We start from the raw sequence: 24,791 nt of genomic DNA, 5'->3' as shown, positions 1-24,791 counted from the left end.
CTGCGGTCTCAAAAAAGGATCCCCCTCCCGCTCTCTGGAGTTGAATGTTCTCTCTTAACCATTGCAGCCCTTCCGGTTTCTCAGAACATCAGCGGGGCTCCCTGGGCGCACGCGGGGCCCTCTAAGCCACCGGTAACCGTGTCATAACCGAGACACTAACTCGCAAACCCAAGATACTTGGTGGGGTGGGGGACATCCTCTGAGAAATGGGAGAAGGGGAAATGTTTCCTGACATCCGCTCCAGCGCTCTCACACACGCATTCGGCATTAGATAGAGGAGGAATTTTACCAGCCCGAGGGAAGGAAAGCAAACCCCCCCCCCCAACACAATGGCTACACACGCTGGAGAAGGGGAAGAGGGGGCGGGGGGCAGACTTTGGCTTACGGGAGACTGGCTGGGACTGTGCATACTCGGAGTGGCCCCCGGAGCAGAAGCTGGGCTTTTCGGAGCGCGGTGGCTGACAAGTACTCTCTCCTGTCTCCCTCCCCGCGACACTCCTCCCTCCCTCTCTGCTAGTGTGTAGTTTCTGCTCCACCGCTGCTATCGCCGACGCCGCCGCCGCCGCCGCCGCCGCCGCAGCAGCAGCAGCAGGGACAAGCTTGAGCAGCGACAGAGCCAGCGAGCTCCCAGCAGCAACCACCACTTTGGGCAAACTTGTGGGTTTCCGGCTTGCGGGTAGTGAGCGGGAGCTTCCCACTTGCCATTCAGTATCTTCGAGCTGTGACAGGCCAAGGGGCGGCGGGAGCACCCGCACCAGACTCTCCAGACGCCAAAGGGGACGAGACAACTACGGAATTCACCCGCCGTGCCAGGGCATTTCCGAGGCAACAACCAACTGGCACTTTTACACCCTTGGCAAACTGTTTTTTTTTTTTTTTTTTGGTTTTTTTTTTTTTTTTTAAGCTACTTGGCAGCTGTCTCTGACTCCACCTCCCCCTTTCCTCCCTCCCCAATGCCTTTGGCTTTTCTTCGGAAATCCGGACAGAATTGGGCATCTTTGTTAATTGCCGTTGCGGGAGCCCGGCCGGGGGCTTTCGCCCGGCCAACGTCGCCAGCGCACAGAACCTGGTTTGCTCACCTTTGAACTGCAAAGGGATCAAGTTCAGCTCGAGTTGTTTGCGTCGGGACTGGGAGGAAGGAGAGCGAGCGTGCAGGAGAGAGAGTGGGAGAAGGGGAAAGGGGAAAGGAGAGGAGGGAGGAAAGAGGAGGAGGAGGGAGGAGGGAAAGGGAGGGAGGGAGGGGAGGGAACGGAGAGAGCGGGAGGAGAGAGAGGCTGCAATCTCCTCCCTGAATCGCGCACAGCGCTGCAGATCCCAGTGCTCCGACATGCGGGCCGAATGCAGGTGAGGAAAGGCACGGACTCTGCGGCTGCGAACCAAAACTTGGGCACCGCGCGGTGCGCACGGCTCAGCCTTCGCCCCCGCCGGCGAACTGCTGCTGCGGTTCCAGTCGGCGGCTTCGTGACTAATGACCTTGCGCAGAGTTGTTAAGAAAAAAGAGAAAAGCGAGATTTCGGGAGTGAGAAGGGACTGACTCTCTCTGGGCGTCTCTGAAGATGGCTAGGGCTGCTCTTCCGCGCGAGGGGAGAACCCGGACGCGGACCGCTCTGTAACGGGGGTGGTCTCAGCTGCATGGTGCCCGAAGCGACTTGACCGGGATTTTTCGTTCTGGGTCGGTGGATTGGCTCCCCAGCTGCCTGAGCGGAGTCGGAGTTGAGACTGGCTTGTTGCTGACCCCAGCTCCTCGTGTAGGAAGCGACTCACGTTTGCCTGGGCAGCCCGAACAGAAGCTGGAGCTGGAATGAGTGGCTGAAACGTGAATTGGACTCAACTCCAGTAGCAGCAGCAAAGACGAGCAGGGTTGGCAGGCGGGGGAGGCTGCAGGCTCGCTCCCCGCCGCTTTCCCGGCTCCACCGCCCTCCTGCCGGAGCGGTACCGGCCCCTTCCGACTGAGTGGGGACGGGAGCCCGGGATCCTCCGTCCGCTGCAGGGATGACTCCGGGGGGGCGCCGAGCCAGCGGCGCGCAGTGTCCCGTGAACTGTGAGTACTGCGACTGAACGGCGGCCGGTGAGCGGGCGATTAGCACCCATTGCATGAATTATGAAACAATAACTTTCAGAAGAAACAGGAGAGGGAAAAAAAAGAAGTAACTATCACGGGTTCCCCCTGGCCGACTCTGCACGCTGCTCTTGCCCCCTCCCTCCTCTTCCTCTCGCTTCTTCCTTCCTTTCCCGGAGAGGGGAGAGGGCTAGGAGGGCAGGCGGCCGGCCCCGGAGGAGGGGGGCGCAGGGGGGCTGTGATTAGAAGGAGCAGTAACAGCAGCAGCAGGAGAAGATGCTGAGGATGCGGACCATGGGATGGGCGCGCGGCTGGTGCCTGGGCTGCTGTCTCTTCTTGCCGCTTTCGCTCAGCCTGGCGGCTGCCAAGCAACTCCTCCGATACCGACTGGCGGAGGAAGGCCCAGCAGACGTCCGCATCGGCAACGTCGCCTCGGACCTGGGCATCGTGACCGGCTCGGGTGAGGTGACTTTCAGCCTGGAGTCAGGCTCGGAGTACCTGAAGATCGACAACCTCACGGGAGAGCTGAGCACGAGTGAGCGGCGCATCGACCGCGAGAAGCTGCCCCAGTGTCAGATGATCTTCGACGAAAACGAGTGCTTCCTGGACTTCGAGGTGTCGGTGATCGGGCCCTCCCAAAGCTGGGTGGACCTGTTCGAGGGTCGGGTCATCGTGCTCGACATCAACGATAACACGCCCACCTTCCCGTCGCCCGTGCTCACCCTCACGGTAGAGGAGAACCGGCCAGTGGGCACGCTCTACCTGCTGCCCACCGCCACGGACCGTGACTTCGGCCGCAACGGCATCGAGCGCTACGAGCTGCTCCAGGAGCCCGGGGGTGGCAGCAGCGGCGGCGAGGGCCGGCGCGCCGGGCCTGCAGACAGCGCCCCCTACCCCGGGGGCGGCGGGAACGGCGCGAGCGGTGGCGGCCCAGGCGGCTCCAAGCGGCGGCTGGACGCGCCAGAGAGCGGCGGCGGGACCAACCCGGCTGGCCGCAGCAGCGTGTTCGAACTGCAGGTGGCCGATACCCCGGATGGCGAGAAGCAGCCGCAGCTGATCGTGAAGGGGGCGCTGGACCGCGAGCAGCGCGACTCCTACGAGCTTACCCTGCGAGTGCGAGACGGTGGCGACCCGCCTCGCTCCTCCCAGGCCATCCTGAGGGTGCTCATCACCGACGTGAACGACAACAGCCCCCGCTTCGAGAAGAGCGTGTACGAGGCTGACCTGGCGGAGAACAGCGCCCCGGGGACCCCCATTCTGCAGCTGCGTGCCGCCGACCTGGACGTGGGGGTTAACGGGCAGATCGAGTACGTGTTCGGGGCGGCTACCGAGTCGGTGCGACGGCTGCTGCGCCTCGACGAGACGTCCGGCTGGCTCAGTGTCCTGCACCGTATCGACCGCGAGGAAGTGAACCAGCTGCGCTTCACCGTCATGGCCCGCGACCGCGGGCAGCCCCCCAAGACCGACAAGGCCACCGTGGTCCTCAATATCAAGGATGAGAACGACAACGTGCCATCCATTGAAATCCGCAAGATTGGGCGTATCCCACTCAAGGATGGGGTGGCCAATGTGGCCGAGGACGTTCTGGTCGACACCCCCATTGCCCTGGTGCAAGTGTCCGACCGAGACCAAGGCGAGAATGGGGTGGTCACCTGCACCGTGGTGGGAGACGTGCCCTTCCAGCTCAAGCCGGCCAGCGACACAGAGGGCGACCAGAACAAGAAAAAGTATTTCCTGCACACCTCGGCCCCTTTGGACTATGAGACCAACCGGGAGTTCAACGTGGTCATAGTGGCGGTGGATTCAGGCAGCCCCAGCCTCTCCAGCAACAACTCCCTGATTGTCAAGGTGGGAGATACCAACGACAACCCTCCCGTCTTCGGACAGTCGGTGGTGGAGGTTTACTTTCCTGAGAACAACATCCCTGGCGAGAGGGTGGCCACAGTGCTGGCGACAGACGCTGACAGCGGGAAAAACGCAGAGATCGCCTACTCGTTGGACTCCTCTGTGATGGGGATTTTTGCCATCGATCCGGATTCTGGAGACATTCTTGTCAATACGGTGCTGGACCGCGAGCAGACTGACAGGTATGAGTTTAAAGTTAACGCCAAAGACAAAGGCATCCCGGTGCTGCAGGGCAGCACCACGGTGATCGTTCAGGTGGCTGACAAGAATGACAATGACCCTAAGTTTATGCAGGACGTCTTTACCTTTTATGTGAAAGAAAACTTGCAGCCCAACAGCCCCGTGGGGATGGTCACTGTGATGGATGCTGACAAGGGGCGCAATGCGGACATGAGCCTGTACATAGAGGAGAACAGTAACATTTTTTCCATTGAAAATGACACGGGGACCATTTACTCCACAACGTCTTTTGACCGGGAACATCAGACCACGTATACATTCAGAGTCAAGGCTGTGGATGGAGGAGACCCTCCCCGATCTGCCACAGCCACAGTCTCTCTCTTTGTTATGGATGAAAATGACAATGCTCCCACAATTACCCTTCCCAGAAACATTTCCTACACTTTACTGCCACCTTCAAGTAATGTCAGGACAGTCGTAGCTACAGTGTTGGCAACAGACAGTGATGATGGCATCAATGCAGACCTTAACTACAGCATTGTGGGAGGGAATCCCTTCAAGCTATTTGAGATTGATTCCACCAGTGGTGTGGTTTCCTTAGTGGGAAAACTCACCCAAAAGCATTATGGCTTGCACAGGTTGGTGGTGCAAGTGAATGACAGTGGGCAACCTTCCCAGTCCACCACGACGCTAGTGCATGTGTTTGTCAATGAAAGTGTTTCTAATGCAACTGTGATTGACTCCCAGATAGCCAGAAGTTTGCACACCCCACTTACCCAGGATATAGCTGGTGACCCAAGCTATGAAATTAGCAAACAGAGACTCAGCATTGTCATTGGGGTGGTTGCTGGAATTATGACAGTGATTCTCATCATCTTAATTGTAGTGATGGCAAGGTACTGCCGGTCCAAAAATAAAAATGGCTATGAAGCTGGCAAAAAAGATCACGAAGACTTTTTTACACCCCAACAGCATGACAAATCTAAAAAACCTAAAAAGGACAAGAAAAACAAAAAATCGAAGCAGCCTCTCTACAGCAGCATTGTCACTGTAGAAGCTTCTAAACCAAATGGACAGCGGTATGATAGTGTCAATGAGAAGCTGTCAGACAGCCCCGGCATGGGCCGCTACCGATCTGTTAATGGTGGGCCTGGGAGTCCTGACCTAGCCAGGCATTACAAATCTAGTTCCCCATTGCCTACTGTCCAGCTTCACCCCCAGTCTCCAACTGCAGGGAAAAAACACCAGGCAGTACAAGATCTACCACCAGCCAACACATTTGTGGGAGCAGGAGACAACATTTCAATTGGATCTGATCACTGCTCTGAATACAGCTGTCAAACCAATAACAAGTACAGCAAACAGGTAAGCTGCATCCCAGTATATTTAAATATCCCAGAGAGGGCTAATAACTTGGAGACAGAGCATGTTCTGCAAAGTTTGGTCTTCTCTCTTTTAAACCTGTGATTTAAAAGTTTAATAGCAGGAATTGAATGATAATTCATGCACCATGAGTGTGGTAGAGGTCATCTATGCAAGGTGGCCACTGTATTTTGCAAGTTAGACCAACGTTTACTAAGCTACTAAAGAAAATATTTAAAGTAGATGATGTTTTGTACCTCTTTGTACTTGACAGCCCCAATTCATCCTACATTTTTTGTTTCCAGAATATATGTGCGTGTGTGTGTGTGTGTGTGTGTGTATAGATTGGGTGGTTTTATATATATATACATAGTTTGGGTGGTTAGCTTTAACCTGAAATTATTTTATTTTGTGGCTTCTAAGTGGATAATTGCATACAGAGAGAAAATTTCTGGTTACTACTGGTGTCTATGCAACTTGAACACTATAAAGTTTTAGCTACGTTACACATTATGCAGGATTTTACAGATAAACGGGTGCTGACTCATGCAAATGTTGTACCAAGTCTGAGATACTGAAATACTGACTACATTGATAAAATTGCTGGTTTAAAAATGTTTAATGATATGCAAATGTCATGCAAAATCACATTTTTAATATTTTGATATCTAGAACAATTCAACTTCTATGAGGTTATGCAGTCAGCATTTGCATTCTTCATGTTTGGTATTAAAAGTTTATAAGCAAAAGTACACTTTATGAACCACGTATTATTTAAGCCAAGTAACACAAATATTCATGTTCCATGCACTGTGTGCAAGAATATTTTGGTATGCATTGTAATATACTGAAACTATGACGGTTGTATGGAATATTTGGCACAGTTGTTTCTCAGTGAAATGTGGAAACAGTAAAAAAGTATATATTGAGATACTTCAGAAAATATAAATTTTATTTTTGAAAATTTTGCTTGTGTGATATATGTAATACTCATGAAGTTTACTTTGTACACCCACCAAATTTTGACACACAGCAACTAAAATCTTTGGGAAACTTCTGTGTCTTAATGCGTTAGCAATTCCACAAATAAATCTGCTAATAAATCACTTGTTTCTTAACTCTAGAACTCATCTCAAGAAACACATTTATAACTGTCAGATAATATTGAATAATAGTCTTTCTATTGAATATGCTTTGCATGTGGAATGTGATCCGAGAAGAATTGAGGCAAAGAGAAAAGTTATTTTATAGCCTCATTAAAAATGTTATTGATGGGCATCTTAAGTATATTATAAAACAAGAAATAGTAATTCCGTATTGCTTTCATAATTTTTAAAATTAGTTTCCTAAATAAATATTTTCTGTATGTAATACTTTATTGTAGCTATTTGGATAAGAAGAAACAGTTAATATGTTTTTATATCCAATAATCAAAGCAATCCAAGAAAACACAGGCTTGCCCTATATTGCATTAAGTAACTTTTGAAAATATGTCTTTTTGATGCACGTGAGACTGAGTTATTTATTTCTTTTAAACTGAATTTTGACAAATGGAAAGTCTATATAAGTTGTGTCATCCCTTTATCTGGAGTTAGAAGCCGATTTTGTTTTGTTCTGTTTTGTAAACAAGGACAATTCCAGTTAAAATAATAGCACTTTTGTAAGATTAGTTTTATAAACACCCATAAATAAATTGAGATCTGTAGAAATTTCCCCAGAAAATGGTAATTTGTAATGCAAAAGCCTGGGAAGAGATCTTACTGCAGAATATTTACTTCTCAGCTGTCATCCTAATAGAACTTTTTGTCTTGTGGCTGAATGCCATTTGAATTCTAAATTGTGGAACCTTAAGCTTTTGAGTGGACACATCAGTGGCAGATTTATAGATGATTTTATGTAACTACCTCATGTTCTGCGCTGTCACCTAAGCTTTGTTTGACTCATCAACTAGGATTAGCTCTATATTCTTAAATATTTAAAACAGTCAATATCAAGACTGTTGTGGCATCCTGTTTAAAAGGCAAAGTGATATGCTTATAAATAAACAAATGTATGGTGTTAGTCTCTTAGATGAGCAAAAAAGTCCACATGCCATACAAAGCCACTGGAATAAATCATGCAGTTTGCCAAAAGTGACTTTGGAAAATTTGTATGTCGTTAGGTATTCAACAGATGTATAAAGTTTAACCACAATAAATAGCAGACCTAAAATGAAATAAAGGCAAATGGAATACATTCCCCTTAATGTAATTGGTAATAGTAATTGATACGCTTCATCTCAATATTGCTGTCAGGGGACAAGGGATCTGTTTACAAAGTTACATTCTGTTTAGACATCTGACATAATAAACAGGATCTTTTTTTGTTCTGATTTTTGTTTGTACCATAAGTAGATGATTTTCTATTTCTACTTTAAAAAGGTGTTATCTTTAATTTTTTACATACCGCCAAAATGTATTTTCTTTGAGTACACATGATGTAAAATAAAAATTTAAAAAATTAACACAGGGTTTTGTTATAATTTCCCCTCTTTGATACTGAATTTAGATAAGGAAAATCTTGAGGGTTGCCATCTTTTAATTCCTTATTGTAGTAATTAATTAAAACTCTGAGATTTTATTTGACGGAAAGCCTTTATTTTATTTATACATTTCCGGAATTGCCTTATCATAGTTCTTTACTTGTGATATAATGGAAGTGGTGCCACTTACAGTGTTCAAAATTAAACATTTTGAAATGTTGCCCCGAAGTCCTCTTAACAGTTACATTATAATAAGTTAAACAGCTTTGTAGAAATAAAAGTTTGTAAATAATGCCCTCCCCCACACACACATGTTTTGGTTTGTTTTCACAGCTCTAGAGCTATTCAAATAAAGCTTCTATAGTTACTAGTGGGCAAAAGCTAGGAGATGTGTGTTGCAGAGTTGCTGGAATTATTTCTACAATTCATACATTAGGAAAACTGATCATGTAGCCCAGGTTTTTGTAGTGTGGACCTTTCCAGTTGAAACCATTGGTCTCAAGTAAATAATGTATCGAGTTGAGGAAACCATGGGTCGTTGACAGCATTACTGAGACTAACTGTCCATCTTTTCATTTCATTCTTCCTTTGCTTGGTGAACCTGGTCTTGGTGGTTTTTAAAGTTTTGTGACCTGGAAAAACAACTGTGTTTTTAATTTGTAAAATAAAAGCAGAAAAATTCGACTTTTCTATTTATTTTTAAATCTCTAGTGCTTTATCGTGTTCAGTATTTTTTCAATTTTCTTAAAAAATTGACATAATTCCAGAATATTAGTAGACAATATAAAAGTGTAATTGCCACTTTGCTTATTATGTTCATGTCCTTTGAGTTTATCCTGGATATGCTGTTATTTAGATAATGCACTGGCAAGTAAAAATTTTATTGTACTTAGTAAATGGAAAGCAAGGTACTTTATTTTTGGCAAGAGTATAAAGGATACAACTTGAATAAACATTAATTTAAAAATCCATTTGTAGCTGATCCTGAAATATTCGAGAAAAATTCATATTAACTCCAATGACAGTTTTCCTTGCGTAAGGACCTGCAGAACATAGTCTGAATAATGTTCTCTTTAATTGATCAAATTGCGCTCAGTATTCATTGTATATATTCTTAGTAAAATATATGGCACATTTTTTATTTTAATTACTTCAATTTTGGAAGCAAATGGATGATGTGACTTGCCATCATCTATTAAAGTTCTAAGCCCTGAGAAAACTAAGTATCAATTTGTGTATGTATAATACACTATATATGTTATAGCGGAAATGCATCTGCAAAGTGATGCCAACCACAGCTTCCAGTTTTAATTCTGTAAGCATAATTTGTACAATATGGTTCTCCTGTCTGTAACCAACAGGGCTTTCAAAGCCACATTGAATCTGCATCTGGTGGGATTTCTGGTATCTTCGGCTTAATAGTATAGACAAGAGGCTAATTGATGAAAGTTAGGCTGTATCTTTAGTCAGGAAGTACCTACTAGGGCAATATGACCTTGATCTCTGGATGAAATAAGGAAAAGGTAATCCACTGATTTGATCGTCAATGAATATACAAATTTTTATAGAAATCCAGATATGACAATTTGAGCCTTATCTTAAGTCAGTTAATGACTTAGACATAAGACCACAAAATCAATTTAAAGATTTTTAAGCAGATCGTGCAGCTGGATAAATATAGCCAAATCATTCTTTCTTGTTATCATTCTGTTTTTGAATAATTACATACTTCAAAAGTATGCACATGGTATAGATGGAAATCTTTCCCTCTTTCTCTCCCTCTCTCTCTTGCTCTCTCACACTCTCTCTCTCCACTCCCCTTCCACACACACAAACACATAGAAATGAATTCATATAAATGAACTATGGTGCCATTAGACTTTTATTTCACTGTGGTATTCATAGACTGGTATGCAAAAAATATTTGAACTTTAAACTCATGCAAAATCAAAATATATCATAATTAACTGCTTAATGTCTGTATCTAAAATAGTTAGAATCATCACATTTTAGAATTAAAAAAAGTCAACTAAACCAGTCTCCTCATTTTATAGAACAGGAGACTGAGGCCTGGTATGAAAAAGTAATTTGATTGAGATCACAAGATTATCAGGGATATAATGTGGACTAGAGTCCAAGTTATGGAATGCAGAGTCTAGTGTTCTTTTTTATTATCATACTAACTCTAGGAAAAAAGAAATTGAATTTCTAAAACGCTCTCTGTATATATTTCAATAGTGACAGAAATCTGTTGAGATTTACTTATGTATGTATAACTATATATTTGGCTACGTAGACTGACATTTTTACAATAGAATATAATTCTGCTCTAGGCTCTAGTTTTTCTGTGTTAAATTATTGGGCACATTGTAGCTCAAATTTTATAGATTTTTAAAAGCAATTAATATTTGTTTTCCCCTTATGTAAGATAGCAATTGATGATATACATTAAAGTAACTCAACATGGTTTAGAACATATATTCAACAAGTTAATTGACAGAATTTGTCATTGTAGCAGAACAGTGACAATAGATGTAAGTACCTATCTAGCATTTAGTATATCCTCAATAAAAACATATTTTCCATGGAAATTAATAAAATCTTTCTATACATTATATATGAAACTTTCTATGTATTCTCATTGGGATGGTCTTTGAGCCTTTCCATCAATACTGATGATTCCCTTTGGCTGCTATGCTCCTTTGCATTTTTCCAACTCTGCACATACCAACTCTGCACTTAACTTTAGTAGCATCCATAATACACAGTTGTGAACTAATTTTTCCTCTAAATTTGTTTTCTAGCAAATGTGTAGAAGAATGACATTTTGTTATTTTTTCATTGGATTGCCTCCTTGATAGGCAGTTAGCAAATCTAGTGTGCTAGATTCTAAATTTACGTATTAAGGTATAAATGATTAAATTTATAAATTTCAAAATGAAATCTGAACTATTTTTAAAATTAAATGTAACGTGACGAAACCATTGCTTTACCATTGCCACCAATGCTATTAGGCATTTTAACATCATTTTTTTTCCTCCCTGGGAGAGAGTAGTGGTAGAGGTTTGTAGGAAATTTAGCATAATACTTGTTTCGAGCTTTATGTTTAAGCTGTGTATAACCAATTTCTAGACTGTAGCAAGGCTCCCCATCCATTAATTTACAATAACTGTATAGAAATTGTAAGATCTGTTTATATATATTTTTTTGAGTCAGCTTTGCTTTTCTTTCTTATTTATTTTAAAAGCTCTTAGAATCTTTTCTAAAGCAGGAAGTCTGTTTCAGAACATTACACAGTGCTTTATTTAGCATTAGTGTTGTGGGAGAAATCACATTCCAAGAAGAATTGAGCTGAAACCACTAAAACTAATCTTAATTATCACTTCTGGTGAATTAATGTTTTAAAGGCAGAATAAAGCTTTATTTTCAGGAATTTAGTGATGTTTGTATTGAGCTCCAATGCTGTGTACAAACAACACGCACACAAAAAAACTGTTAAAGCTTCCAAGTAGGATTCCTCTGACAAGTTAACTTCCCCCCACCCCCGTGCATATTTATTATTTACAAATGCATAATTTGCAAATAAATATACCCTGCCTCAAAAGTTCTAGATCATTCTGATTGGGCATAAGACACTGGGGGAAATTTCTTCATTTTTTTTTTCTTTTACCTGCATAAATCTTTATTTTCCTTCTTTCAGATGCGTCTACATCCATACATTACTGTGTTTGGCTGAATTCCACTCTAATATGATGCTCCATTATGCACCATACTCTGATGACCTTGCTACTCCGAAACCTGCTGGAGCCTGACCTTGGCCGTGGGGTATCAGCCAATCACTGCTTGTTCCACTTGTTGTGCATTTGATTTTCAAGTTTGGTTTTTTTCCTCCTTGTTTAAGGAAAGATAGTATTAAAATAAATAAACCTAAAAGAAACAGTATTAATAAAGAAATGTGCTACTAATGGATGTCTAAGTCACGGGGAACACCATTCTCAAAGAAGTATTTAGCAGAACTTAATTGTAAAGTCTTTTAAAAAATCCCAAAGCATATTTCAACAGTGATTTTAAGACTCTGGCTTTGTGTGAACCAAGGAAAATTAAGTCTATTATGTCTTTCTCTATAATACATTAAATACCGACTTTCAATAAAATCTTAAATGGATCAATATTTTTAAAGTGTTATGTCATCACAGCCTTTTCCAGGCCAGTGAGACAGTTACACTCAGGGATAGCGTCTCTTGCTCATTCTGTGTGTGCATTTCTAAATACCACTGTGTGTGTGTTTGTGTGTGCTCCCACATATGTGTATACAAGGACTCGGAGAAATATTTATAAAAAACATTGGCTGTAAAACAAATTTGAGAGATTCATTTTGTGTTTAGCACAGGAACTGCCAATGGATTGCTTTTTCCTTAATTTTGAAATACTCACCAAAGTAGCTATAGAATTTTCAAGGTGTTTGTTTGTTTGTTTGTTTGTTTTTTCTTCAATTCCTTAGGAAAATTTGGAACCTTTTAGTTAGATCTACTGAAGTCACTGTGTTCACATTTAGAAGGCATATGTGGCTTCTTGTTTTCGTGGACTACATTTATCTGAAGGCTATTCTATTTGATGTCAGATAACATAAATTCAAGCAGCTTCTGAGATTTCAGCATATGACATAATACATTGTTGAGAGAGCAAGTGGCTGAATTTGAGTTGTATAAATGATTTTCTAGCTAAGTCTCGGAATCCTCTTCCTCATCCCTCTATGTACATTTATGTCTCCATTTGTTATGTTGCATCTGTTTATGTGACTAACAATACGTGTTCCATATGTAAAATTGGACAATTTTATGATACATTTACCACATCATCTGCCCTATTAAAGTTCTCCCCAAGTTTTGAAATACTGACCAAGAGTGCTAGATTTTTGAGATTTTTTTGGGTGAATTATTTTTACTGTAAAAGCCCTTTAGGCAAAATAAATAAATATCGGAACAACATTAAAGTTTGGACTGATAGGAAATGCACGCTAGCCCACGTAAATCTCTAATGTATATATTTCAGGCTTTTTATTTTATTAGCCGTTTATTTAATTTTGCAAAAAGGAAAACTTCAGAAATATCATTGAGACTATAGTGAAATTCCTAACTATACCCTAACTACCCTCTCAACCTCTCATTTTATTTTGAGCACAGGGCCCAGCGTAAGAAACTGGTGAAAAGAAATCTTACCACTTTCTGCTTCTTGGAAATGTTCTGTTTCTGCATCCTAAGTAGTAAACTTCCTTAGATGTACTTAAAACTGTGAATCCTGTTACAAATCGGATCAACTGAAAAACAAATTATAGACAAAGTCCAGAATTTGGGGATAACCTGATGTGCAACCACGTAGAGGAGATATTTATGAACACTTTCATAAAGAACATTCTAAGGTAACAGTTTGCAAACTCGAGTTGCAATTCACTATTGGGGCATGAGTCAGTTTGTGAGTCTCTGCCACATTAGAATGATAGGAAATCAGAAAAATTCCTAGTACGTGAGAGTTAACATTACCATGTGCACCCTGTGTTTCAGTTGTGTTTGTGTATATGTGTGTTCCTGTTCTTGCTTGTTACGTTAAAAAAAAAAAAAAGTTTTATTCTGAAAGCAGTTGAAAGGGAACCACCACTCTAGATTGTTTGGGGTGGGAAACGGTGGCTATCTACTTTTATAATTAGAAAAACATAATAAATCAAAACAAAACATTTCTATATCCCCAAGGACTTTGCTCTACTATTAAACTGAATCAAAATGGTCAACAGCAAACTATTACAGCAACATTTATTAACAGCAAAAAGCTTTTGAGAAGTCTATTTTCTTTTTTTTCTATCCTCTGCTTTTTTTTTTTTTCTTTTTAATCTTTGAACATGTCTCCATTGGTTCCTATCCCTCCATAGACTTCCTCTCTGCCCCAACCCGTTGCCAACTTGTCATCCACCTCAAATCCCTTGACCAGCCTCCTTTGTGAATACTGGAATTTACCATTTGGGGAGGTGCCTGTGGTCAGATGAAGATAGACTCAGAACAAACCAAACATTCCCCTACATATTTCAGTGTTTTGACGTTTTAAACAAGACAATAATTCATTCTCCATTACAAAATCTAAAGAGGATTCACATCTAATATCCTCACTGGTACTGGGTATGTGGAGAATACTAAGAGTCTCTGTACTCATGGAATTCACATAGTACAAAGAAGATTATAGAACAGAAAAATGATAGATTATATGTGCATCACACTTTTTCAGTTTCAAAGCATTGAATCTATGTTTGCTGATTGCTCTTCAGAGCAATCTGTGAGGAACAGCACCATTAATTACTATTGCTGAGGTGAGGAGGCGGAAGTAATGCACAGCTTTTTCACAACTCTGGTAGAGCTTACTTAAGAAATTTATACAGCCTGAAGGAATATCCAGTTCGAATTCAGAAGTACTGAAAGCATTTGGAGGAAGTTGTGAAATGTGTGCTTTCGGTTACAGTATGTTTTCAGACTTACCTGGATAAAACCTTCCTGAAAGGATTACTGAGAATAGGCCCAATTTTCCCAATACTTGCCAGTCATAAACTATACTTCCTACTATGCCAAAAAAAAAATGCTGTGGATATAATTTGAAGATCCAAGTAATTAACCTGATTCGTAAACAACTATCTCATATATAATTTTAAAAAATACCCTCCAGAATTAGGCCATTCACTTGAACCCTAACTTTATTTTTGAGGCTATCTCTAGAAAAAGGACCAAAGTCCTTAGGAAGTAATTCCACACTGTAAACTCTCTGGGAATAATCTTCTATCTCTAACTTTGCAAAACCCTTTTCTTTGATGTGTGTGATGGTTTTTAGCCATTCATTTTTTAGAGAATGAGTTCATTTGCTCCATCTCTAATATACACTGCAAGGCTTTGGGATGTAATTAAAATGATGAGAAGAACAGAGCCCTTGCCTTGATAGATAGAACAGGGCAGAAATAATACACATAAGTAAAGGGATATGTAAAACTTAGACGGTTCCCCCCCACAGGTGTGTCTTGTCCATCACGGACTTCCCAGAGCCTACTAGAGTTCTCAGCACATAGGAGAAAGTCATAAATGTTTGTTGAGCGAATGACAAAGGGCCTTGACTTTGGTGCTAGGTGGCCTGAAGATCCATCCACATTGGATCACAGGACGATGGTGTGACCACTTTTACATCAGACTGGGAGCGTACTAACTGTTATTTTCTTTCCCTGCTGGGTAGATGTCTTGGTGATAAAAGGCTACCTGCTGTGTTGGCTAGAGTCCTTGCCTTCTCTGCAGGGTGTATGACTCTTGGTTCAGTAGCAAATGAGCAATTCTCTGAGTTCTGCTCTTTCCTTAGTGATGTTGTAGACACCATACCCTTAAAAGAAATATAAAACTAACCTACAACAAATATTTAAGACAAGTGAGGGAGGCACTGGCCACACAGTAGACTTCTGACATATTTTGAGGGAGTGAAAAAGAAAAAGCATGAGAGCATATGGATTTTCAGTATGTTTCTGGAGATCCTTATCTGTGGAAAACAGATACATCTATGCCTGAACACATGCATGAGTCTCTCTATCGGTCAATTTATATATTCCTGCAGATGTTATTCATTCCCTGTGCCAACCCATGCTCTCTGATGAAGGAAAAGGTTCCATTTTCATTCTGACTGCCCATGGTGAGCAGCCATTTTTAAAGCTGAAAGCTGGCATATCTGTAAAGAGAAACATGCACTTGGTTTTCTAAGGATGGAGATCTACAAGAGAGAATATGACTTCTTTAGGGAGCGATGGGCCACAGGTGAAGTAGGAGCTGAGAAATGCCTTACAACTCAAAGCCCCAGTATTCTAAGGAGCAGCTCTTTTAAATTGCAAATGACCTCTGAAAGAGTTCTCTTCCGTCTCTGGCACAGGTGGATGCAAATTGTTTTAAGCGGATAACTAGGTCAACACCTCGCAAAGATCAATAGTTCTTAAGAAATGGTGATTTTGATTAGGGCCTCGAGGAAAGATATGAAGCCTGCAGTAGTTTAGAAGACTGAGGACTCTGTTAAGGCACCAAGTGTCAGGAAGGTGGGGTGAGATTATATCAGAAAACGGTATTCAGGCTAGACAAAGGCAAATGTCTGTGGCCTTGAATTTGGGCGCAGGCCCTGGTGACCATAAGGACGCCACTAAATGTCATGGCTTAGTATGATTGCAATATTAGTGTCAAAAAGTAGTAAATGTCCACGGCCTCCTATTACAGCCAGGTGTCGTGTTTTGGTTTCGTTTTTATTTTCAGTCTAGAACAAGGGTGTCCAAACTTTTTTCAACGTTTTTCACCAAGGGCCATATGCAGTAAAATACACAAACAGCCGGGCCACTCACTCGAGGTGAAGTACGTATTGCCTTATTTAAGTAAACTAAATATATTTTTGGAATTTGCTGCGGGCCAATAAAAAATGGATCGCGGGCCGCAGTTTGGACACCCCTGGTCTAGAAGATCAGGTCCAACTGCTCTGCCTTCCTTCGTTTTCTACCCCCTGCACTTTGGGTAGAAAGAAAGGAAAAAAAAGAAAGGAAAAACTACAACAACAGCATGGCAACACACTCACCTTCTCCCTACTAGTGTTATAAGATTACTGTAATCAAAATAGTTGCCACAGTATCATCATGTAGTTGTTTCTTATCCTAACTTAATTCTCAAAAATTGAGTTCTAGTATGTAGGTCTGTACTATAGCCCAGAAACCTGAAGTTTTAACACTCTCCCCCCCCTTGTCAATTCTGACTGCAGAGGGCAGGTTGCACTACCAAAATTCTAGGTGTAGCGTTCCTGAAACTCCTAACTTCTGCTTACTAGTTCATTCCTCAAAGGCCCCTGGCACAATAGGAAACAAATGCTGGATACATCAATCTGAAAAATCTGTCATCTTGCCTTGGCTCTGCCACTGACTGGCCAGTGTGACCTTGTGTAAATCCCTTCAAGTCCTGAAGTCTTTGGAACTCATCTGTTGTCATTTTACATAATACACAATAACCCCTGCTTTGATTACACCACAGGGTTTATGGCAATCGCATAAAACAGTCGGGACTTGGCAAAGCATAAGGTGTTTCTAGTCATCCATGACTTTCTCTAAACCCTTCTTAAGATGCATTTATGCTTTTTGGGGTATTTTCACTATTATGTTTAAAAGTTGTTTTGTTTTTTAATTTGTCCTAATCACCTGTTTGAAGCCTCTTATATTCTCTTATCCTGATTGATTTCTTCAAAGTTATGCTAATCCCTGATCAAGGTCAAGGTGCAACAAGAGTGTGTGCCTCTGCATGCTGATAGACACTGGACATTGTCAAGTACTTTCAGTGCCTATTCACATCTCCATGGTAGAGAAAGAGAAGTAGCGCATTGCTATAAAGCAAGTAGCTTAGGAAAGGCTCATAATAGTTTGATGTTACCCATTTGACACTTAAAAAAAAAAAATCACATCACTTTTTAAGTCTTTTTTTTTCTTCTTCCATGCAATATTTCCTGGGAGTTTTTTCCTTCATTCCTCATACCCAGCCTCTAACATTAACAGCTACCACTTATTGCGCTTTTATTCTGTGCCAATCACTCTGCCAAGGGGTCTACTAGATTATATCACTTACTCTTAACACCTCCAGGAGGCAGGTACTGTTATTATCTGTATGTGACAAATGTAACCGGGGGAAAACACATCTGAACCTCTCCCAGAGCCCACTGCTTCTACATACAGCAGGGGCCCAAAGGTACTACCTGTAGTCAACTCCCCTCGAACATATTTCTGTCTCCAAATCTGAGAATTATTATTTGCATAGTAGTCCCGATCAATTTTAATTTACAGACTTAGGCTCTTGTATGCATTTTGTTCTAGTTCACAATTCCTTCTATGTATTCACAGATTTAGAAGGGAGAGTCTGTATTAGTCTGCTAGGAGGGCTGCTATAACAAAATGATATATAGACTGAGTAGCATAAACAACAGAAATTTCTTGTTTCACGGTCCCGGAGGCTAGAAGTACCAAGTTAAGGTTCCAGCAACTTGGCAGACAGAAAACTCGGGTTCTATCAGATTAGGTCCCTACCCTTATGATATTATATAAACATAATTACCCCAACAAAGGTCCTAACTCCAAATATAGTTACATTGGAGGTTGGGGCTTCAATATATGAATTTGAGGGGACACAATTCAGTCTATAACAGAGTCCATTCTTGGTCCACACACGAACACATTGGAATCTCTCATCATTTCTTCATTATCACACTTATCACATCTATAATTTGCATGCATGTGCATAAAATTTGGCTTCATTTTTTAGCTTTTTATATCTAACTTTAGGCACATCATTGAATGCTTTCTGCAATATTCAGCTTTCACAGGGATTTGTGATATTGAATAACATCTTAGTTACTTTAATTTTGCCAACCAGTGAGTGCATATACAGGTATATTAATTAATGTAAAATCAATATTTACATAAAACAGTCAAAAATTGTTCCATGAATGTAACAAAGTTCCTTTTAAATGATGATACTAATAGTTAGTTTTAAATTCCTCGTACATTTTCAGCATTAAAATCCAAATGAAAAGAAGTAGGAGTTAAGTGGTGAGGGAATATTTTGAAATGGCAATAATGTAGGCTTAATCTCTCTTTTCAAGGGCCAGTCTCAATGGATTATCACACACAGTGGCATAATTAGTCTGACAAAGATCCAGTGGGTCGGGTTTCTCATGGCATACGGAAACTGCCAGGCATGTAAAGGAGGCTGGTACCACACTCTGAATGACTCTTCACCAACTACGATATATGCGTCCAGTACACTTTGTGTCGTGACACAAATCCATGGACACACTGAGGATTTTTTTTTTCCATTGTGCTGTTTTTTCCTTAATAAAATTAAACACCCATGTGATAAAATACATAATGAACAGGCTGGGAACTATATATGTGTCCAGTGGGCTGTACCAGGTGATGCCTTTGTTGGGGCGAAACAGGATAATCTCATCAATGTCAGGAAGAGGGACTCCTTCCTTTCTGTCCTTTGGCCAGAATTTCTGGACAACAGAGAAGCATATAACAGCTGAATAAACTTTTAAAGCTTAGACGTGCCTTTCTAAGCTTCCTGAGTTAATTTTACATTTGACCCCTTATATTACCAATGGAGAGTTAATCAGTTATTTTGTTCAGTGAAATGTTAATAATTATAATATAAAGTTAGCTTTTTGGTTTTTTTGTTTTTGTTTTGTTTTGTTTTTTTGTTGCACCTAAATCTGTTTTTCATGTATTTAGCTGTTGAATACAAAGATCAATTTTAGATACAGAGATCACATTTCTATAGTGCATTAGGGAAAAAAAGATGGTAATGATATTTTTTCCAAACCAATGCACATGCTATTAGGTCAGAAACATTGAAATTTACCTAGTTACAAAAACTTCTTGAGTTTTCCTTTAATATTTTATCTTTAATAAGAAACTAGTGTGAGTGTATGTACATGAATATATAATATGTATATGCATGTATACACATACATACACAATTCACATTCAGAGATAATACAGTTAACATTTCAGAGAGCAAATATTTAATGTATGGCTAATTGTATGCCAATTATGTGATTATCTACAAGGCACTGGAGAAACAGCAATAATAGAGACAGACAAAAATCTCTTCCCCCATAGAGATTCAATTTTAGTGGGATAAGACATAAGTAACAACTAAACTTGTATTGCATGCTATATAGTCTAATCACTGGTCAACATATTTTATATATATTTATAAACATATTTATATAAACTCATTAAATATGTACAACAACCCTACAGGGTAGTGCCTATAGTTACCTTTATTCTATACATGAGGAAAGTGATGCACAAGGGAGCTATGTAACATGCTCATGGTCACACTGTTTGTACAAAGTGGCAGAGCTGAGGTTCCAGTACAGTCTGACTACAGAGGCCACACTCATGTGCACGTGCAAAGTAAAGGAAACACTTCTATTTAATTGGCAAATAGTTCTGTGAGAATGAGATTACATTCAAATGCTTTGGTGATAGTTCAACCTTCCTATTATAATACCTTTTACTCTAGTCTTGAAATTTGGTCACTCAGTCCAATTATGGTTTTTAGTGCCATTTTAAACCTTAGTCATAGTGCAAACTGAAAGATGGAAATGTAGATATTAGACTAGTAAGCACTGCCCTTCTTCCCTCTAACCATTCTGTGCTTTTGGGAGTGCCTCAGAAATTCATTTTTTTCCTTGTTATTTTATTTTAGTAGGTTCATTTCATTTAGTATCCACAGTCTGTTATGTAATTACTATAACCAGGAAAAAAAATTGTTAATTTTTGTGAATTGACATTTGGTTTAGGACAGGAAATGCCTTCAATAAAGAATAAAATTTTCAAAATGTACATATTGGTTACCTTTAAAAAAAAAAAAAAAAAACAAAACTTTTTTTCCCCTAGAATTGATTTTTTTCCCTAAGCATTCATAGTATTTGAAGGAAAACTAAGTGAAAGTGAATTTCTTATAAAAGATTTTCTGTAACTTACTCTGTTTTTCTTTAAATTAGGTGCTCATCATTAAACATTCAATTAAAATATGACCTACATCATTTCATTGCTTTTCTCCTAAAATACATTATCATTCTATTTCTTTACTTAAACTTTATATATATTTATTTATGAGACACATTTTCAATCACCTAAAATACAGACGAGTACCACCAAAAGCCTATCTGAAGTTGATTCTTTATGACAATAATAGTGTACTAATTTTTTGCTGTAACAGCGTTTTCTTAATGTGCTGATAATATTTTCATTATATTTGTTCAACTGTAGATGTCCCAAAATATGAATCTTTGTAATATAACTCTGGGTTCTTTTATATACTATCTCTGTACACTTGTGATCTGAATTGATTTTAGTATTATTGGAATGATTTAATTTTTTTGAGCTTCAAAACCAGTGAATCACATTTCTGAGGGTGTTGTTGCCACAGCCCACTTAAGAATATGGAGGAAGTTGTTTCCTTAACAATAGATATTAAAAATATTTCCAGCATTGCAGTTATTTCTTACTAATAGAAAGTATGATAAGATGATAAGAAACCCTACTAATCCTCTCCAGACCACACTTAAATTCTTTCAGAGGCCAATAGACTACCTCTTTACCATTCGCTTAAATGTTTAACTTCCACTTAGGAACGACCAATGTAAAGCCAAACTACTCTGGAGATGAATCAGTGTTGGTTATCGGTCTATTACATATGGGCATCGTATGCATACATTCTAAAATCACTACATCAGTAGAGTATAAGCAAAGTAGAGGATGGAACAATTTGGTTTGCATTGGAAAGCTGGTTCAAATTGAATGTCTCAAAATGGACAATTATTTATGAATCTATAAACTTCAAAGTGTAGATACTGATACATTTTTCAGGGAGGGTAAAAGAGAAAAAAAGACAAGAACGCAGTGTGTTTTGCATAACCACCTGGTGAAATCCATCAGTCTGTATATGTTATCACTCTAACAAAATGTTTCCTGGATATACTTTTTTGTATCCATTTAGAGAAGTGCAAATTGTTTCCAGTCCCCAGTAGTAACAAGACTACCTATCTTACACAGTAAGCAAGACATAACAATGCACACTTATGTGTTCTTGAGAATTCATGGCTATTAATTTTGAACATTTTGATTGTTCTTTTGTTACAAAAAACAAAAAAGAGTTGTTGATAGAGAACAAGGCAGGGATACCTGATGGCAAAGAAACATTGATAATCATGTTTAGCTTTTAGGAGAAGTAATTTAATGTGCATTTAGTTTTACTGTATTCTTATGCTTTCAAACATTATCTATAGAGTTGTTTGCTAATCATCAAATGATGTGATTCTTGAGGGACTTAAAGTGTCAATGTCCTACCATGTCACATTACAGTAAGAGGGTAGCATACGCACCTTGTGAAGGAAGAGACATGGCTTGTAAAAATTAATCTGTATATAGTACCTTTCGAATCTACATGTGTATATACGTGTATGCATTTCTCTACTCTGTATCAGAAACACTCAGTTCTACAATTCAGGATACAAAGATGCCATGCAAAGAAAATCAGTGGTTTGTGTGAATTCTAAACAAAGGAAATCCAGCAACAGTTCTAGTCCTTAATTACTATGTCATGCATACTTGTGCACCTTACCTTGTGTTCAGTGTTGACCCATGTGATGCTGTTTTGATCTCTAGCATTAGTAAGGACTAAAAGAGTGCTGCCAGTTGAGCTGTGAATTTTGTTTTGATTTTGTTTAGTATCAGAAAGAAAGAAATTATTCATCACATTCTGCTTCCTATAAAAGACACTAAAATGCAGCAAGATCCTCACATCCAAAAGCGTGACTTACCATATAATAATGCTTCAGCATTAGTGGGTACAATCCTGGCTCAGCGGAAGACGCAGATCTTATAACATTTATTTTGGTCTTGATCTCTGATGTTGAGCAGATTAGTCAATTTTTCTTTATCTCACTTTTCTGACTTATTTAAAACTCCATGGGAAATGCAGTACACTAAAAATCAAACAGTGACTCATTAGATATTGATGAATGTAATATCTATTACATATTATACACAGAAAACTATCTGAGGGGAGGATGGAAGGAGAGTAAGCAAAACTGAAATAATGATGCCAATGCTGAAGCTAAGTGTTTTCCTTGAAGAAATAGGTGGGTTTTTTTGTTGTTGTTGTTGTTGTTTTTTAAAGAATACCTTGTTACCAAAAATAGCAGTGTTATGTTGTCATTTTATTCCTAGAACTCATCTGTGGAGAATTGAAGATACTTTTTTTTATCACTCAGAGTAAAAGCAGAAATATCTTATTGGAGAAAGGAGAAAAAACTACGCTTCAGAACTAGAGAGGAAAGCCTCAATTTACAAAAGGAAAAAAATGAAGGATTTTGCTCAGGGGTCCAAAAGATGTTTGACTTATTCATTTTTTATCATTTAAGCTGGTTTCTCTCTGGGCCTTTTTATTGAATAATTGAAAAAAAAAAATGTGTGGGGGAGGAACTCTTTCATCAAAGACAAAAGATAGGAAAAAAATAAAAGTACTAAGGGAATATAGATAGGTAGTTGTATCTTCTGTACTTTCATGATTGCTTACATTTCCATCTAAACTTAGAGCTGAAATGCTCTGAAAAAACATATCAAGCCCTGAGGAAAGTGCTGGAGAATAAAACAGAGCATCCTGTGTTTCTTCTCCCCACTCTCACTTTCTCTCTCTCTCTTTCTCTCTCTCTCTCTCTCATGCAGGCACATACCCCCACAATCTCAAATTACGTTAAATTTTAAAATTGTTATAATTACAAAAATAAATCACTGTAGTGAGAATTGAAATTTTGGGGGTGTATTGGCAATTTTGGAAGCTGCTGTCAGAAAGATTATTACAGTAGTCCCCCCTTACCCTTGGGGGATATGATCCAAGACACTCCAGAGGATGCATGAAACCACGGATAGTACCAAACCCTATATATACTATAATATATTTTTTTCCTATGCATGCATGTCCATGATAAAGTTGAATTTATAAATTAGGCACAATAAGAGATTAACAACAACAACGAATAATAAATAGAACAATTATAATAATAAACTGTAACAAAAGTTATTTGAATATGGTCAGTGTTTCTCTGAGAAAAGATATGATAACCTAGATGGCTACTATGTGACTAACTGGTGGGTAGCTCTTACACATCGAGCGATAACTGGACAAAGAGGTGGCTCACGTCCTGGGCGGAACTGAGCGGAATGGTGAGAAATTTCATCAGATGTTCAGAACAGTTCAAAATGTAAAACTTATGAATTGTTTATTTCTGGCATTTTTTTATTTAATATTTTCACACCACAGTGGACCATGGGTTATTGAAATCATAGAAAGAAAAAAAGTGAATAAAGGGGGACTACTATATTGCTCATCTCCCTAGATTTCAGTTTGCGGAGAAAGATTGTTAGAATGATGACGTCAGCAAGGTGAGCATGCTGCACTTAGCAATCTTCCTGAAAGACATCAAATTGCAGGCAATCTGTGTCCTGATCCTTTAGCATCATCTGCAGTGGAGTCACTTTATGATAGTTGGAGGTGTTGCTCTTCTCTTTCCCCAGTGGCATCTTGTATGCTTTAATGCTTGTTCTGTCTTCATCACCCTCCACCCACGCCCCAAGCAAACCAAATTGTCGCACTGTCTCAGTGGAAGTCAGATGTCATTAAGTACCAAGCAGCCAAGTGATAAGAATATTTTAAACACTGAATGTTTTTGAAGTTTTCCGTATCCCAGCTACATTGAGAAAGCTATAAAGGACTAACAAATTTGGGATTTTCTCTTTTACCAGAAAGTTTCCAATAATCCTTGACCATATAAGTAAAACTTAGTAAAAGCAACAGTAGAACTCAAAGTTTGCCTAAGATGTATCTTCATCAACCTACATGATTCTCTATAAGGAGGGGCTTTCCATTAGAGTACTGGAAGTTACATGCCCAAATGAGTGTTATTTATTCATTTATTTAACCCCCAATTATTGATGTACCATTGTACTAGGAATATAAAGTAGGAGCTCACAATCTTGTGGCGGTGACAGGCTTGTAAAGAAATAATTATAATGTAGTATGATAAGGCTTATAATAGGTACCCTGGGAAGGACTTATTGACTCCTAGGAAGGTTGACAATTGACAATTACCTCACAAGGAAGTTAT

At 39.9% G+C, this 24,791-nt stretch overlaps 1 protein-coding gene across 10 annotated transcripts in view; it reads left to right on the top strand.

Moving 5' to 3' along the window:
* The first annotated feature begins 1,290 nt into the window (after positions 1-1,290).
* The window catches only part of PCDH7 (protocadherin 7), a 401,378-nt gene continuing 377,877 nt past the window's right edge, over positions 1,291-24,791 (top strand). For 9 of the 10 annotated variants that reach the window (XM_033105872.1, XM_033105871.1, XM_033105870.1 and 6 more), the window contains exon 1: positions 2,297-5,509. In XM_033105872.1, coding sequence (XP_032961763.1) covers positions 2,336-5,509 — 3,174 coding nt within the window. In that variant the 5' untranslated portion in view covers positions 2,297-2,335. Of the gene's footprint in view, positions 5,510-11,727; positions 12,197-24,791 lie in introns of those variants that run through there. The other variant, XM_033105877.1, reaches the window with a different exon arrangement.

The sequence above is a fragment of the Rhinolophus ferrumequinum genome, chromosome 5 (genome assembly GCF_004115265.2).
Source record: "Rhinolophus ferrumequinum isolate MPI-CBG mRhiFer1 chromosome 5, mRhiFer1_v1.p, whole genome shotgun sequence".
NCBI classification, from domain to species: domain Eukaryota; kingdom Metazoa; phylum Chordata; class Mammalia; order Chiroptera; family Rhinolophidae; genus Rhinolophus; species Rhinolophus ferrumequinum.
The sequence above is the reverse complement of the archived record's forward strand: the minus strand, read 5'-3'. Positions and strand labels throughout refer to the sequence as shown.